Source organism: Brassica oleracea, chromosome C4 (genome assembly GCF_000695525.1).
Source record: "Brassica oleracea var. oleracea cultivar TO1000 chromosome C4, BOL, whole genome shotgun sequence".
Lineage (NCBI taxonomy): Eukaryota > Viridiplantae > Streptophyta > Magnoliopsida > Brassicales > Brassicaceae > Brassica > Brassica oleracea.
Window position 1 is genome coordinate 12,918,362 of NC_027751.1, and position 17,319 is coordinate 12,935,680.

General features: G+C 34.3%; 2 protein-coding genes across 8 annotated transcripts; both read left to right on the top strand.

The window, feature by feature from the left end:
• Positions 1 to 1,232: 1,232 nt before the first annotated feature.
• Positions 1,233 to 6,310, top strand: LOC106336948. 5 transcript variants are annotated; one of them, XM_013775942.1, is made up of 20 exons: positions 1,233 to 1,468; positions 1,635 to 1,707; positions 1,852 to 1,874; positions 2,000 to 2,175; positions 2,287 to 2,352; positions 2,425 to 2,467; positions 2,589 to 2,674; positions 2,839 to 2,934; positions 3,041 to 3,095; positions 3,251 to 3,344; positions 3,434 to 3,641; positions 3,977 to 4,121; positions 4,203 to 4,240; positions 4,528 to 4,594; positions 4,678 to 4,770; positions 4,851 to 4,876; positions 4,980 to 5,285; positions 5,401 to 5,731; positions 5,829 to 5,878; positions 5,968 to 6,310. In XM_013775942.1, exons 2-20 carry the CDS (start codon positions 1,666 to 1,668, stop codon positions 6,078 to 6,080), a joined length of 2,058 nt encoding a protein of 685 aa, XP_013631396.1. In that variant the 5' UTR covers positions 1,233 to 1,468; positions 1,635 to 1,665; the 3' UTR covers positions 6,081 to 6,310. The 5 variants fall into 5 exon arrangements, with proteins under 5 accessions (XP_013631396.1, XP_013631397.1, XP_013631395.1 ...); XM_013775943.1 differs by having other exon boundaries at positions 3,995 to 4,121; positions 5,401 to 5,740; XM_013775941.1 differs by having other exon boundaries at positions 3,251 to 3,338; positions 5,401 to 5,740.
• A 2,526-nt stretch (positions 6,311 to 8,836) lies between these two features.
• Positions 8,837 to 12,988, top strand: LOC106342338 (B3 domain-containing transcription repressor VAL1). Of its 3 annotated transcripts, none has more exons than XM_013781244.1 (11): positions 8,837 to 9,355; positions 9,503 to 9,584; positions 9,688 to 9,777; positions 9,854 to 10,389; positions 10,664 to 10,760; positions 10,841 to 11,015; positions 11,096 to 11,594; positions 11,673 to 11,786; positions 11,859 to 11,923; positions 11,997 to 12,672; positions 12,715 to 12,988. In XM_013781244.1, exons 1-10 carry the CDS (start codon positions 9,228 to 9,230, stop codon positions 12,563 to 12,565), a joined length of 2,355 nt encoding a protein of 784 aa, XP_013636698.1. In that variant the 5' UTR covers positions 8,837 to 9,227; the 3' UTR covers positions 12,566 to 12,672; positions 12,715 to 12,988. The 3 variants fall into 3 exon arrangements, with proteins under 3 accessions (XP_013636698.1, XP_013636699.1, XP_013636700.1); XM_013781245.1 differs by having other exon boundaries at positions 11,997 to 12,656; positions 12,699 to 12,988; XM_013781246.1 differs by having other exon boundaries at positions 11,997 to 12,640; positions 12,683 to 12,988.
• The last annotated feature ends 4,331 nt before the right edge of the window (positions 12,989 to 17,319 follow it).

Genomic DNA, 17,319 nt, shown 5'->3' on the forward strand with positions numbered 1-17,319 from the left:
TGTCTTTGATCATATGATGATCGTTCAAGATTGATTGAAACAGAAAATAAATTAAAGCACGAAAGAACCTTCTTTTATGTTTGGGAGTTATGGGTCCCGACTCCCAAAAATATAGGAACTAATTAATGGAGGTGGTTATAGAAATATATAAGATTAACAGCAGTTAGTGTTTAAATAATAAAGAGAATAATAAAAAAAAATTTAAATAGAAGGAATAATAGTTGGACACAGCCTTTATCAACTGGTCATACCGCTGTTTTAATAGAATAGACTAGAGAGTGACCCGCCCTCAGAGAGCGGGTATATTATTTGTTTTGTATATATTATTTAAAATTAAATTTATATATTTGTTTCTTTCCTTGTAATATATATGTATTTTTTGTAATCATACTTGTGTTTTTATCAACAAACGTATTTGCGTAATTTTTAAAAAATGATTAGTAAAGTATTTGTTTAATTGTATTGAATTTATCTATTCTATTAAAACAGTAGTGTGACCAATTGATAAAAGTAGGGTCTAATTTTTTTTATAATTATATCTAAATAATTATCTAAATATCATATAACCGCCTTCTAAATGTAACTGCCTCTATATAATTTTAGTTTTGGACTAATTACCCATTATGTGGGCCATATGATATTTAGATAATTATTTAGATATAATTATAAAAAAAATTAGACCCTACTTTTATGAATTACTTTTATCAATTGGTCACACTACTTTAATAGAATTTATCTATTCTATTAAAACAGTAGTGTGACCAATTGATAAAAGTAAAATCTAATTTTTTTTATAATTATATCTAAATAATTATCTAAATATCATATAACCGCCTTCTAAATGTCACTGCCTCTACATAATTTTAGTTTTGGACTAATTACCCATTATGTGAGCCATATGATATTTAGATAATTATTTAGATATAATTATAAAAAAAATTTGATCCTACTTTTATCGATTGGTCACACTACTGTTTTAATAGAATAGATTATTCTATTAAAACAGTAGTGTGACCAATCGATAAAAGTAGGATCTAATTTTTTTTATAATTATATCTAAATAATTATCTAAATATCATATAAGCGCCATCTAAATGTAACTGACTCTACGTAATTTTAGTTTTGGACTAATTACCTAGGCTATATGATATTTAGATAATTATTTAGATATAATTATAAAAAAAATTAGATCCTATTTTTATCAATTACTTTTATTAATACATTATTGTTTTAATAGAATAGATTTCGAAATTTTTGAGAAGACCGTTTGCTCCCTACTCGCTCGCTCGCTGCATCGTCGTCCTCGATTTCTCTTTCTGCGAATTTGATCAATCGCGCAGCAAAGATCCATCGCCGTCGTCGCTGTTCCGTAGTAGAGATCATCAGTTTTCCATAACCGTTTCGATGCTCCAATCGCCGTTTTCGAGACCCGGTTAAGATACTGTCGAAGCCTCTCGAAATTTTCTAAGTATCTCTCTATCCGCTCTCTTCGATTTTCTAGTTTACTTCGTAGAAAATTAACCTAAATTCGATTGGGAATCAAAGTTAGATATGAATGTTAAGGAAACGCAAATCTAGTTACGGAATCGTCGCGTAGTTGCGATTGAAAATCTGATTTCTAGATCCGTGTGCAGTCGTACAGCTGAGAACCGGCGTTGTTAAAGAATGCTTCAATGGATGGGAGGATCGAGGCGGAAAGTAGCCGCTGTAAGTGGCTTTTGCTTCTTCCTTCTAGTGATAACTCAGAATCAGAGAGATTCATATTATAGCTTGGGTGAAAATAACCTGAGGTTTTAGATGATCTAATTCTGACTTGTTATTTGTTATCTTGCATCTTTTTGGGGCATTCAGTCGCATACATCGGTGAAGAAGAGGTGTGTAAGCTCTTATTCCTCTGTTTACGATGTGTTTTTCTTCAGCAGCATATGATTCACACTGATGATGTTGTAGACATTTAGTGCTTACTCACTTTAATTCTTCTTTGTTTTGAACCTTTAAGGCAAAAACAATACTTTGAGCAGAGGAGACGGCAACAGCATCAGTTCACGGCTGGGTCTGGGAGCTGTAGTAATGATAGAAACAGTAGTAATCAACACCAATCTTTGGATATTCTCAATTTCATCAACTTGTCAACTCCTGCTACTCCTGAATGCAAACCTTCTCGTCCAGAAGATGGTAACTATATGCTTGTTCAAGCTATCATTCTGAGTGTGGACCATTGAATTAATGCTCCGAACCTGATTTATAACTCCATTTTGCTCTCTCCCTGTTTGTGTCATTTGTTAGTGAAAGAAGTAGTGGAAGATCGGGATGCTAGTTTCTACAGTCTGAAGGACAACATTACAGGAGTAGGTAAGGTCTCCAAACTCATGATCAAATATAATATGGTCCTCTTCGGCTCATTTAGTATGTGTGATGTTACAGGAAGTTCATTTAACAATAAAGCAGAAACTAGTTCCTCAAAGAGGCAAGTCAGTTTTTCTTTGTCTTGCTTTTGTGTAATGTGACTGTCTTAGTTTTGATTTTTCTTAATTTTTTTGCTAGTGGAACTACGGCTGATAGAAATTATATGCTTCACTGTCTTATAGGATTTCGCTTAGTCTCCCTGACAACCAGACAAATGATTTTAAGAAAGCGAACACAACAGCGGATCTGATGGGCGGCACAGAGCGGAGTAAGTATTCAGTATAACATAGCATCTAGAAATTAGAAAGGTTTACTGTTTTCTCGTTCTTGTACATAGAGTAGATAGTCATGTTTCATTCTAGTCTGACTTCCCAATCACTTTTCACTCTGTGCTCATCCGAATCTGAGCCATGGACATTGTACCTTTTTCAGAGTTATCCGTCTTTGATTTGGTTGGTGATGATCACACAACAACCAATCGGAAAGAATGTTCTCCATCTGAGCCTCACATGGCATTTTCAGTTGAAGGTATGGGAAATTTTATCTTTCCATGTGTACCTAAATAATGATTAGTTTTTAAGACGAGATTTTTATACTGTGCCTTCCTCTTGTTACTCTTACTTTCTCCATCCAGGTTTAGGTAAAATAAACACGGAAACTCCGCCTAATTCTCCACAACCATCAAGCAGGTGAGTAGCATTCACGACTTTGTTTGTACTGACACCTATTTTCATTATGTTTGTTTCCCCTTTTGTCTAGTTGTACTGTTTTCTCTTACATGAGAAGCTAATATGTACTGTCTAGGATATAAATCAGTGATTGTATTTAATTTTTGGTGTGAAAGAAACTTTTCGTACGGGTGCTCCTCTCCATGGAATGATTCCGGTCAACCGACATCAAACGTCAGGGAAAGGCTCAGCGACTTTGAGAAGGAAAGGGTAACAAAGTCTCATTATCTTATCTTTTAGCTGTCTTGTTTCAGTTCTGAGTGTTCTCGAGACCCAATTTTTCAATCTTCCTATTACAGGACATCATTGAAAGTAGCAAAATGTTCCAAGATGACAAACATTATAGGTCTCCCATCGACATACAAGCTACATATGGGGGCAGAAGTCAAAAACTGCGCACTTCCACTGATCACTTGCACAAACCATATATCAGCGACTCAAGAGGCTACTTATGTGACACTGCAGATTTCAACAAAAGCAGGGTATTTGATGAAAACGAGTGGAATGGTAATTCTTATGCAAATGGTTTTTTTTTTTTAAATATATTTTCTCGCACAACTCGCCATCTATGCAACTCTAATTATCTCACTTATTTTCTCTTAGTTACTCACGACCATCCACCTTCTGTAATCTACAGAAAATGGCTTGATCAAAGTAGCATGTCAGTTCGTAGTAAATATAGTATAACATGTAATGAACACAGTTTCATGTAGTGTAACGTGAACACCACATGTAACATAAAAAATTCTGGTCCAAGATCATATATGCATCTTGTTTCTTTCTTTCCTAGTGAGATCAAATACCAAAATGTATGAATTGTTTTCTTCTTCTTACCTCATCAGCTAAACCCACCTTTCTAGATGACGGGGTGGGCAGATTTTACTGGAAGGACCAACAGCCACGTCAAGAGAACCGTAATTTCAACAATTATGGAAGGCATTACACTGGGAGCCGCTCTTCTGCAGAACACCATGCTACAAAGAAGAGGTAGTTTTCAAATTCTCTCACTTCGTCCCTCTACGCATAGTGGTTCTGTAACTTTTGACATTTACACTCTTTCGTCTCTAGGGATTACCTGGAAACGACCTGGAGGTCCAACATCGAAGGTGGGTTTAGTTCTACTAAATTAAGAATAATAGCTGCCTTCATATATGCTTTTTATCAAGGAACTTTTATTTGACTATGTAAGTTGTCTTCATAGAATAAATAGTCTAAGCGTATGCCGTTTTAAAATTGCATTGCTTTACATCATTCTTTGGAAATTCTTAATACCATCCATTTGTTTTACTTCACTTTCGTTTTGTATCTGCTAGCTTACATATCTACATATTTATTGGATTTATAGGGTGTTGGTCTATTTATTTGGTATATCCTTTGTTCTTCCTTCTTTCAGGTTCACCAGTTCGAAGACCACAGCGTCTAGAAAGGGCCATCGATCATCCGAGTTTTGAAAAGGAAACGTAAGTCAGATCCTTAAAATGCGTCTAGTCATATCTGAACTAATGACTGAAACTTTTTGTAAATAACATCGAGTTATTTTCAGAACCCTCGACTTTAACTTTGACAAAGTATTTGACCCACCGGTTTGGTCATCCGTTGTACTTGAGGAAGACAAAGACAGCCATAGCTTGCGTAGGTAAGCAACTACAATGTCCATCTTTCTAATTGTGTTTCATATGCTTGAGATATACTGACACCTCTCACTATTTCTAACAGTGAAGAATCTTGCTCGTCTAGTGCAGGTATGAACCCTTTTCTAGAATTCTTATGAATCATATGTTTTGATGTCGCAAAGATTTGTTTTTCCCCTATTTATTGAACCGTCACTGTCCCTGATCTTTTCAGTTTGGGCCAATGAAACCTCCATTTCACATGAGACCAATACAAGACAGAGGAAAGGGGAAACTGATTCTTTTTGCAACCTGGGAAACAAGAAGTATTTGAATAATGGCCTTTCCTATGAATCTTGGGAAGACTGGGATGTGGATGATCAACAACTGAAGAGAAAAGTTGGGTCTGGAAAGCAGGTCAGACTATCAAACCCAGGAATGTTGAGATCTACCAGTCAGAGAGACTCCTCTTCCCGTGGTGGTCTCGACGCCCCTTACAATTGGTTTGCAGAAGGATTTACAGCTGCAGGCATAAGCTCAGGTTTGTCTATCACTTATTTACCCTCAAACATCTTCACTGGCGGACTGGCCTAAAACATAATCATTATCTTGGCGATTTCTCACATGAAAGTTCCTGTTTTTGACCTCCGTCACAGATATTACAACCGAGAGAGACAAACCATATCCTTTCCTAAACCCCGTTGTTGGTAGCTCGCACCGGCGTCAATCTCGAGCCCCTGATTCTATTCCGGAAACATGGGTCCCTAAGTATTCAGCAGAAGGCAGTGGATATGGTGATGATGAACACAACTACATGAACTGTGTATCAGCAAACCATAAATCTAAACTAGCAGGAGACGTATGCAGTTTTGGGAGTGATACGTTATCAGAGAACGATAATGAACAAAGCAAAGAAGTGAATGATCCAAAAAATCAGGGAGATGAGACCTCATCATCCGTTGCAAAGAGCCTCTCAGACGAAAATGAGTATGTACGGTAATCACTTCTTCTCTATTAATTCAGACAATATGTTCTCCCATAATCCAATGCTTCTGACACATGGAGAAATTTTCATTGTTGTTAGATGTAACCCGAACAAGGAGGTTGTGAAAGCTCGGCATCAAGGAAACAGAGGTAAATTGAATTTCGTTTCCAAAGAACTCCATTTTTCTATTATTAGTAGGATTACAGTAAGCTAACACAAGAATCTTGGATATGATCAGGTGGAGAAAAGACAAGTAGAGACTCGCACCAACAAATGATAATGCTGGAAAGACGCACGCTTCAATTCGTTTGTTTAAACAAGACATTGCTCCTTGACTCTTTAAAAACTTAGGTAAGAATTTCATACTAGTATTCTTGTGTCTTTTATTTCAAGTTATCTCGAAAACTGAAATACGTAAATAAAAGTTCATGTTGCTTGGGGATAAGGGAATGTGCAAATTTGGTATATTTTTAGTTGAGGGGTTACACAGATGTAAAAATCAACAATATGTTGCCTGTACAGGCGTTTAGTGTTTGCGTTTGCACCTACTCTTGCATGCAACTGTATTTGTTAGTCACATTACTCGCGTTCTGTCTATACTATTTTAAGATGCTTTTGCTGTGGTCCTGTGGATAAGCGCGAATACCATCACATAAAACATGTTTTGACCAAATTTAGTTAGGGATGATTTTGCAGTGTGCGTGATATGAAAGTTTTAATCTTTTGTACTTTTACAAGGTTCCAAATAAGTTACTATAGATCTATAGTAAGATATTAAGACAGCCTATAGGGCTTAATTATGACATCTTTGTTCTCATAATGGATATTGGTGTTAATAAAGTTAGTACCTTTTCTTTAAAAATGTTGCATACTTTAATTATATGGTGGATAATGAGATTCCTTGATGTTAGTATTATAGATAAACCGTATACTTTAAATAACAAGAGAAAAATTAATGTCTATTTGCAAGCTGGGAACGTGAGCCCCAGTTACAGCTTTATGTTGTGCATCAGGCATTTTTGGAGCTTCTATCACTTGATTTTATTTCTTACATGCCGTCCTAAAATGTCATTGGATGTTACTTACATTAACAATACCCTAATAATATTTGATTATACATAAATATTAACAACGAACAAAAATATTGTGGCTGTTTGTTTCTCATGTGCAAACATGTCTGGTATGAGATTAATATTTGCTACGTTAGTCAAGATTAGCGTGATGACAACTATGTCAAGAAGAGCTCTCACATGGCTAACACATAAAAATTAGCCTAATCATATCAAACTTGAGAATTTAGTACTTTGATCCTAATATCCAGTGTTTTTAAAACCGGACCGGAAGCTGAACCGGATAATTTTTGGGTCACGGTTCAATATGGTTCGACCGGGTCAAACCTGGTTCAATAATCTGGTTTAATATATTTTTAATGTATAAATTTAAAAGTAATGTTAGTAAATATGATACATAATTAAAATACAAATGAATTTAAAACACAAAATATTATAAATATAAATTAGTTTTATGTTTATATAGATGGTTCGTAAATTTTTAATAGTTTTAATGGTTTTTAGCAGTTTAATAACTTAGAAATCTAATCTGGTTACGTGACCGGTTCATGGTCGAACTAATTATTAGACCCAACCCGGCTATATAATCGGTTCATGGTCGAACCTGGTTCAACCATCGGGTCGATCCGGTTTTAAAAACACTACTAATATCATATCATATATATATATAATTTAAACTAAATTATCTTTGGATTCACATGTTAATTTTCATAGGCTTTGCTGGTTTATTTATTACGAATATAGGTTATCCGGGTGCTTCCTGTAATTTTAACAACTTGATTAAGTGTTAAGTTTCGAGATTCGAGATCATTATCAGTTGTAAAAATACTATGGCAAGACACAGAAGTTAATAAAATATTTTGATCTTTATAGTTGTTTCAATTTTATAATCAAATTGTACTTGTGTGATGTCCATATAATCTAATGTAGTGGTTAGGAGTTCGGACTATACAAGTCCGTTTGAAGAATTAGTTGTGATGAAAAGAATTTAATACAAGGATAAGGGGAAAGTGTAAAAGTGGCCCTGGGATGATTATCTATCTCTTCTGCATGCTAAAATCAAGAAGAATTCCATATATTATTTATATAAGAAAAAATCCATATATAAACATAGAAAATGGCAAAAGAGTACATATTTTGCTGTCACAAAAAAATCCCATATACAATTAACAAGAACAAGAAAATAAAATATACTTGTTGCGGACACAGCCACTTGTTTCATCCGAATTAATATTACTCGTTCTGTCGTTCAACAGGAGTCGTGACTCGTGAATTGGTGCTACTACGAGGTAGAATGGGGTGAAAACTGAAAATAAACGTCGTAGCATAAATAGCTAGTGGAAAGCAGAAGCAACAAAGATTCAAACAAAAGAAGAACGCGTGATTAAAAAAATATGGTGTCAGTTTAGTGAGATTTAGATTTGTTTTTTATTTATCAATAATTAAAAAACATTTTACTCTATTTTTCATGGTAGACAACGTATACAGATACATGTACATGAATACCCAAAAAGGTGTGTATTCTATAAAAAAAAACCAGTTATATGCAAAATACTAATTTCATCTTCTGATGATGGTTTATTTAGGATAATGTGTTAAAATACATAGTCGATCGGAAAAAGGAATACAAATCTATAGATTTTTAGAGTATTAGTCAATACAAAAAGGTTCACAAGGGAAAACAAGAAGACGTTCAAAGTCTTCAATGTGTGTGTTCCATGCATGGCATATTGATTGGCATTCTAAAATTTATGATTGACCAAAAAGGTTAAAAAGCGTAAACAACTAATTAGAAATTTATCCCAATTTGGAAGAGAAAATACCTAAAATCATATAGATGAATATATAATGAGAATATAAAATTACATCATGATATACAATATATATTTGATGATAAATAGTAGGGGAAACATATATATCTTATTTTCCAAAAAGTTGAATCCAACCAACTGTAAATTAAAAAAAAAGTCAAACAAAAGTCTTTCATCTAGTGTATGTTAGTTTGGTCATAAAGCGGCGTGTGCTCTCTCTCTCAACTCGAGTGTCGTGCATGCATCTCTCTATCTCTCTCCTCTTTCTCTTTTGCATGCTCTAATCCTTTCCTTCTCTCTCTATCTCACCCATAGTTTTAATTTCACATCGAAAAATTAAAAGGAAAAAAAAAAACAAAATTCACCCAAGAAAAACCTCGCTGCCTCCTTCTCTTCGCCGTCACAAGTCCTCTCTCTCTTCTTCTCGCCGTGATTTTCACTCAACCTCCTCCTCCTCCTCTGATCTTTAACGCGACTTGGATTGACCACGTCGATATGCATGTTCATGACTAGTCTCTCCTCCAATTCACGTCGATTCCACCTCTGATTCGCCTTTCCCTTCCTCTTAGGGTTTTGAGATTTTCGATTTGGATTTGGGAAAATCTTGAGTTGAGAGGATGTTTGAAGTCAAAATGGGGTCAAAGATGTGCATGAACGCGTCATGCGGCTCGACCTCTAGTGTCGAATGGAAGAAAGGCTGGCCTCTTCGATCTGGTGCCCTCGCTGACCTCTGCTTTCGCTGCGGGTACCTCTTCCCTCTTTAATTTTACTCATTACGCATCTTGTGATTCTGTTCTTGTTCTTTTACTACGTAGATGGTTTCTTAAATTCGTAATTAACGCAAAATTAATACATGATTAACTTTTGATTTTGTAATGATTGTGGGTTGTAGATCGGCTTACGAGACGTCTCGGTTCTGCGAAACATTCCATATGGAGCAATCTGGTTGGAGGGAATGCTATTTGTGCAACAAGGTGTGTTTGGTTCTTTTAAAATTAAAAAAAAAAAAAACAAAAATTCTCCCTTTTTCAATTTTTCTCTGCAATGTTGGTTTGATTGAGATTCTGTTAATGACAGAGACTTCACTGTGGGTGCATTGCCTCTAAGCTCGTGGTCGAGTTTATGGACTACGGTGGTGTTGGTTGTACTTCCTGTACTAACTCCCATGTGAGTTCTTGAATATACTATAACCTGTTGCTGTTGTTCTGTGTTCTGCGTCTTAACGATTCTCTTTTCTTTGGAGAGTAAGAGAGGTGAGAATCCAGGTGTATTTAGCAGATTGCCAATGAATATGCAACAAACAAATGGGGAAAGAAGCGAAGCTAATCTCTTTTCTCAGCCACTAGTCTCTGGGGATGACAAAAGAGAAGAGTTCACGCCTCACCGTGGGTTTGGTAATCTCATGAAACCAGATAACAATGTCACCACCACGGTGTATACGCATGACTCATCATCATCATCCCCTTCGCAGCCATCTTTGAATATGGCTTTGGCAACACTTCCTTACAGCCCATCTTTTGCAACCCCTGTCGTAGACGGGAATAAACTCATGGCTGCTGGTGGTGGTGCTTCTTCTCAGTCTCACCTTTTCCAATGCTCTGCGTCTAGTATACTCCAAAAGCCTTCAAAAACTGTTCTTGGAACTCCTCCTCCAGGGACTAGCAAATCCGCTCAGGCCCGGATCGGTAGGCCTCCTGTTGAAGGGCGTGGGAAAGGCCATTTGCTTCCTCGGTATTGGCCTAAGTATACTGATAAAGAGCTTCAGCAAATCTCCGGAAAGTATCCTTTTTCTGCCTATTTTCCTTGCCAAACATTTTATTTTAGAGACTTCATGTTTTTCCTTGACAGTTTTTTTTTAGTTTAAATTTAAACATTGTTCCTCTCTTTGCTCATGAAGGGCGTGGGAGAAGCCATTTACTTCCTCGGTATTGGCCAAAGTATACTGATAAAGAGCTTCAGCAAATCTCCGGAAAGTATCCTTTTTCTGCCTATTTTCCTTGCCAAACATTTTATTTTAGAGACTTCATGTTTTTCCTTGACAGTTTTTTTTTAGTTTAAATTTAAACATTGTTCCTCTCTTTGAGAAAACTCTTAGTGCTAGTGACGCCGGTCGCATCGGTCGTCTAGTTCTTCCAAAAGCCTGTGCAGAGGTAACTCTTCTCATCATTATCTGTGGCCCTTCCTTGAGATATCTGCTAAGACTGAAGTGGGGGCTGTGTATATATCATAGGCATACTTTCCTCCCATTAGTCAATCAGAAGGCATACCTCTAAAAGTCCAAGACGTGAGGGGGAAGGAGTGGACCTTCCAGTTCAGATTCTGGCCCAATAACAACAGTAGAATGTATGTCTTGGAAGGTGTCACTCCCTGCATACAGTCCATGAGGCTACAGGCTGGTGATACAGGTTACTGTTTTTCACCTTCATATGCTTCGGTGAAATTAATTTTGTTGCTTATATATATATTTTGTTTTATATTGTAACAGTAACTTTCAGTAGGGTTGATCCTGGTGGGAAGCTAATCATGGGCGCCAGGAAGGCAACTTATACTGTAGACATGCAGGGGTGTGGTTTCTCCAACGGTGCCTCAAACGAGGACACGTCATCGTCTGGCGTTACTGAGAACCTTACCTCCATAAATGCTCCCTCTTGTCCGTCGCAAATACTTGAAGGTCTGCCTGAGCATTTGGGGTCGCCTCACGGTGGTAACGGGTTGAAGAAGAGTGAGATTAACGGAGGCGATGATCCGTCGCGGGGTAAGGAAAAGAAGAGGACAAGAACTCTGGGGGCGAAAAACAAGAGACTGCTTTTGCATAGTGAGGAGTCTATGGAGCTGAGACTCACTTGGGAGGAAGCTCAGGAGCTGCTTCGTCCCTCTGCTAATGCAAAGCCTACCGTTGTTGTCATTGAGGAGCATGAGTTTGAGGAGTTTGACGAACCTCCTGTCTTTGGAAAGAAGACGATACTTACTTCAAGACCTTCAGGGTAAAAGTTCTGACTCTTTCTTTCACTTGTCAAGTCAGGCTTACAAGCGGTTTACTAACGAATATCTTTGTGAAGCAGTGAACAAGAACGATGGGGATCTTGCGATGACTGTTCTAAATGGAGGAGGCTACCTTTAGACGCTCTTCTCCCAGCAAAGTGGACATGTTCAGAAAATGTTTGGGACAGTAGCAGGTAAGAATCTTTAAGATCGTTTTGTTCTTCTTGAGTTCTTGTTGCTGTAATTTGATGTATACCGTTTGATAGGTGTTCGTGTTCTGCACCGGAGGAGAGTCTAAAAGAGCTTGAGAATGTTCTCAAAGCTGGAAAAGGTATAACTTTGGACTCTCATTGAGATCTCAAGAGTCATTACACTTAAGTGTCTTTGTGTATGTTTATTTTTAGAGTACAAGAAGAGAAGAATTGGGGTAAGCCAGACAGCGAGAAATGAGCAAGAACCATCGGGACTAGATGCACTAGCGAGCGCAGCAGTTTTAGGAGACGCTTTAGACGACTCCTCAGAGGTTGCGACCACGACGAGACATCCAAGGCACAGGGTTGGATGCTCGTGCATTGTGTGCATTCAGCCGCCAAGCGGGAAAGGTAGGCACAAGCCCACGTGTGGGTGTACAGTGTGCAGCACCGTGAAGAGAAGGTTCAAAACGCTGATGATGAGGAGGAAGAAGAGGCAGTTGGAGCGCGATGGAACAGCAGCAGCAGATGAGGAGAACAAGGAAGGAGTCGAGCCTGAGAAGAATGAAGGAGAGAAGGAAGGGAGAATAGACCTGAACAGTGATCCTTATAACAGAGAAGACGCTGAAGCTGTGGCGGTGGAGAAAGGAGAAGAGAGTAAAAAGAGTGAAGAAGGGGTGTGTTGGGGTGTGTCTCAAGGCGGTGGTGTTTTAGGAGAAACCGAGGTACGAGGAGGAGAGGCTGAGAAAACCACCAGTGAAGAGCAGAAAGTTGCAAGCTGATATTGAAAACGACAAAAGAGAAGAAACAAAACTCGTAGCTACTTTGTATTAGTATATGTTCTCTAAGGAAGGAGAAGAGAGAGAGAGAGAGAGAGAGAGAGAGAGAGAGAGAGAGAGAGAGAGAGAGAGAGAGAGAGAGAGAGAGAGAGGTACAGTTTTGTGTTTGGCTATGTCATAGTTTTAGGCTGAAATAAGCTTCTGGTCCAAAAGAACAAGAATGGCAATCGTCTGCTTTTGTGTTTTGTTTTTCTTTATGGCCTGTGGGGAGTTTGGGGGTTTAAGGTTTTAGTTTTAAATCCATTGATCTAAGGCAAGATGGAGCTTCGGTGTTTGATGATGAAACAGTTGAATTTTTGTTGTTGTTGTTTTCATCCTCGCATGGGAAGCATTAATTAGGTTCAGATTAAGATGATTCTTCTTCTTCTTCTTCTTGATCCATTTTACGTCTACATAGTACCTGGTTTAGCTTTACAAATGTGTATTGAAAGGTCTTTTTAATGTTGCCAGCCAGCATTTAAGAGAAGTGAATTTTACTTATACTCGTTTGTATGTTTTTTACTTTCTTCTTCTTCTCTACGCAGGAACAACTATGAGCGATTTATAAAGAGTTACTAGATTTTGACTTAGCTTAGAAAGCGCGCGGGTTTGTTTTCGAAATTACGTCATTATTAATGAATTCATATATAAGATAATGTAAGTTTGGAGGACACATTTATTCGGAACTACGAACCGAACCATACCAAACTGAAAAAATCAAAATCAAAATTAAAAAGAATTTCATAAATAACTAAACATATCATATATATGTGGAACCGAAATATTGAAACCGAACTGGGAGCCTAATGGGTACCTGAATTTAAAAATGTAAATTATATAATTACAAATATTAAACATATTCAATTTCTAGATAATTGAATATCCTAAAATATTATTTAAAAACCTAATTACCCAAACAAATTACAGAATATATTTTTATTCAAAATATTAAAATAATATTTGAATTATCTGATATTTTTATCCAAATAATCTTAATTATAAGATATTTAAATTGAAAGACCTAAATTATTTGATATTTTTTTTATCTATAAACCTGTAGTTACCGGAAAAACCAGAATCAAAACGAAATTAAATTTAACCAATTTTTTTTTTGTTTTGCATATTTACCGGTTCACAACTATGCTACTAAAACAAAATAACCAAACTGAAACCAAACCAAATTTTTAAATAATTAAACAGTTTCTAAATTTCTAGAACCAAAACACCAAAACCAAAATCCTGAACCAAAACAGAACAAAAACCAAAATATCGAACTGAAACAGAATGCTGATAAATAATAGTGTATATACATTTAAATGGTGCAAAGAAGGCATTTTATTTTTACAAATGATTTAACTTCTTTTAGTAGAGGTACATAAATGGTTTATAAATGAGATAAGATATAAGCAATGTTTTTATATTCAATCTGGACTTGCGGTCAAACCGCAAAACTCAGTTGCCGTATATAATTATGACTGACTTATGTTCTTCATGTAGTATTCTATCAGAGATTCTACCAACTAATATGTTTCCATAAAATTTTGATTTATTGAAAACCTATTAATTAAAAATCTAATAAGACCCAAAATCCTGTTATTAACCTGTGAACCAATACTGGCTCATCCGGCAAAAACCCATAAAATCTTATAATACTTTAAAAAAAATTATACTTCTCATATACTTTATAATAGTACATAAAATAATAAAATATTTGATTTGTTATATAAACTAAACACATTGTATTTATGTTATGCATTTCAAATTATAAGTTTTGTAATAATCAATACTATTACAATTTTAATGTAGATAAATTATTTCTTTTGTTTAGAAACATACAATGAGTTAGACCTATTGATATGAGAGATAATATCTTATGTTAAATAAATACATGTTGTATACTCGTATCTTTTTAAAAAAAAAATTGATTAGTAATAAGGTTAACGTATGTATTTTGTCTTCTTTTGGTTCATACGTGTAGCTAAGGGGAGTTGTAACTTAACTATGTGTGTTTTTGCTTGAGTTAAGATACATGATCGATTAGGAAATAAAACATATTAGTAGTGATCGAGTTAATTTAAGTATGGGTCCCATAAATTGTGTTGCTATAATAAAGTTCAGTTATAATGTTTGGTTAGTTATAATAGGTTAGTTTAAGAATGAAAGGTTGCAACAATATCTACTATGCTATTGTGTTTGTATTCTATTTTGATACTACTTCATATTATGTATTATATTATGTATTATGCGTATATTTTGATGTTTGAGTTAGGGTTTATATTTCCTTTTAGTGTTTAGTGATTAGTGTTATGAGTTTAGTTTGTGGAAGTTTTAGGTTAATGTTGGGGTACGAATTACTTCATTCTTTGCAATCATAGAAAATTCAAAATTTAAACAATATGTACTATAAAATATGAAAATTACATTTTAAATTAAAATTATCCTAAAATATGATAAGTTTTGATGTAAACGAAAACTCAAATTATGTCAAAAATAATTATATTCAATGATAATAACAATTTAAATTGATTATTTTTTAAAAAAATACATTTACAAAAATATTGTTTGAAAGAAAATTCATTTCTTTTTCAAATATAAAATGAAAATATTATAATTAAATAATAAAAAATATAAATAAAAACCATAAATTTAGCAAATGACAACTGAGTTATATTATGCTAAAATTTTATTTCTAACAATTTAGCAAATGACAAATTAATTATGAGCAAATAATGCCATATAATTTTTAAAAACATAGCCATTCTTAAATATTTTTTGAATAAATAAATATTCTTTAATTTAATCAACTGAAAATAATATCCGTACAATTGTGTGAGTCAAATTCTAGTTTTATTGATGAATGTTATATATTAGTGATGTATGTTTTACGTAACATTTTAATGATGCACGTTTTTTAAAATCTCCATTATTTAAATTATGCACGTAAGGATAACTCATGAGTTTTTTTTGTTGATTAAATAACATTATGTCCAAATTTATTTACGGATATTTCATTAAGGTAACTGAAAAAGACAAACAATAAAATAGGAAGTTTAAATTCATTTAAGCATATTTCATTGATGTAACTGAAAAGACAAGTAATAAATTATGCATTTTTATTCGTTTTAGGATATTTCATAAATGCAACTGAAAAAAACAAAGAAAAAAATAGGGAGTTTAATTAATGAAATAAGAACATTTTCAAATGGATACTTCTCTTTTAATAATATAGATTAGTAGTGATCGAGTTAATTTAAGTATGGGTCCCACAAATTGTGTTGCTATAATAAAGTTTAGTTATAATATTTGGTTAGTTATAATAGGCTATTTTAAAAACAAAAGGGTGGAACAACTTTTTTAAGTAGATTTTTTAAGACTTTTTACCTTTTAATAGTATAGATGTAAGGTTTTTTTTTTCATTTTTATTGTTACAAAGTTTGTATTGTCTTTTTAGTTCAAACTTGAATAAGATTTACGGCCATGTCTGGCTTGTTGAAGTACATTTTTTTTATGAATAAATAAGGTATATAGGTGGAATATTGTCAAAAGCAGCAGTGGTCTAGTGGTAGAATAGTATTCTGCCACGGTACAGACCCGGGTTCGATTACCGACTGGTGCAGAAAGGGCTGTGATGATATTTGGCTATAGCGATGGTTGGGTCCACCGCATTCTTCTGTGATCATTTGGATGAGATTAGCCGCACCCTGAGCTCTTGATTTTTTTGTTTAAGCTTTTTTGATTTATATAAACTCTAGACTCTAATCATATTGTTAGTCTCATGTTATAACTGTACTGAACACATTTCTCTATTTTACAATTTCCAGTAACACATCTATCTACCGCATTCGTGAAAAATATAGCTTATGTTAATTTAACTCTAGTCCAACAAATATGTGTACAACTAGGATAAGACACGTGCCTTGCGCAGAGTGAGTTTATTTGTATATATTATCGGTAGTTTCTTTTATATATTTGATCATTTTATTTATATATAGAAAATATTTTTTGTTGTTATTATATAATTTTTTTCCGATGGATCAGATCAATTTTTATTAAAAATAATGGAACAAAACTATAATTAATACATCATGGGTTGATCGGATTGGACATTAAACAAATTATGACATAAAAACCTTATTTTTTCTATCGAACACATTCTTTTAAAAAATGAACAGTATTTTTTTACAGTTGAATTATTTTGACTTTTATCTTCCATATGATTTTGAAAGCTTTCAAATCAACCATCGAATTGATACATGTCATTTTAATGTTTTTGGTCGTATATTTAAGGAAAACTTACATTTTTGTAATTTAAAGTCGTATCTAACATATAAAAAAAATATAACATATAAGGTGTTCTCATTTTTGTATTTTAAAGTCGCTTTTAAAAAACAAATATAACATATAAGGTTTCCTCATTTTTGTAATTTAAAGTCATTTTAAAAAATTCAAAATATAACATATAAGAAAAAATCTAATTTTTTATATTATATGGTTCATGTGATTGTTTATTTTTTTAATAATATAAAATTAAACAAAATGAAGAATGATGCAGAAATTGTTATCAAATCTTTATTATTCATAATAATTAATCGCCATATATATGTAAATCATATTAGGTAATTTCGTAGCTTTTATTTAGGGAAATAATACACAGTTCTTATATTTTAGGTTAATGTAATGTTATCTAGTGGACATTAAACAAATTATGACATAAAAAC

Bases quoted from the DNA above. Each gene is read 5' to 3' on its own strand.
- LOC106336948 (XM_013775940.1), top strand. From the start codon at position 1,666: ATGCTTCAATGGATGGGAGGATCGAGGCGGAAAGTAGCCGCT. The intron at 2,176-2,286 runs GTAACTATATGC...GTCATTTGTTAG, and splicing joins ACCTTCTCGTCCAGAAGATG to TGAAAGAAGTAGTGGAAGAT. The intron at 4,595-4,677 runs GTAAGTCAGATC...AGTTATTTTCAG, and splicing joins CCGAGTTTTGAAAAGGAAAC to AACCCTCGACTTTAACTTTG.
- LOC106342338 (XM_013781244.1), top strand. From the start codon at position 9,228: ATGTTTGAAGTCAAAATGGGGTCAAAGATGTGCATGAACGCGTCATGC. The intron at 10,390-10,663 runs GTATCCTTTTTC...GTTTTTTTTTAG, and splicing joins CTTCAGCAAATCTCCGGAAA to TTTAAATTTAAACATTGTTC. The intron at 11,016-11,095 runs GTTACTGTTTTT...ATATTGTAACAG, and splicing joins GCTACAGGCTGGTGATACAG to TAACTTTCAGTAGGGTTGAT.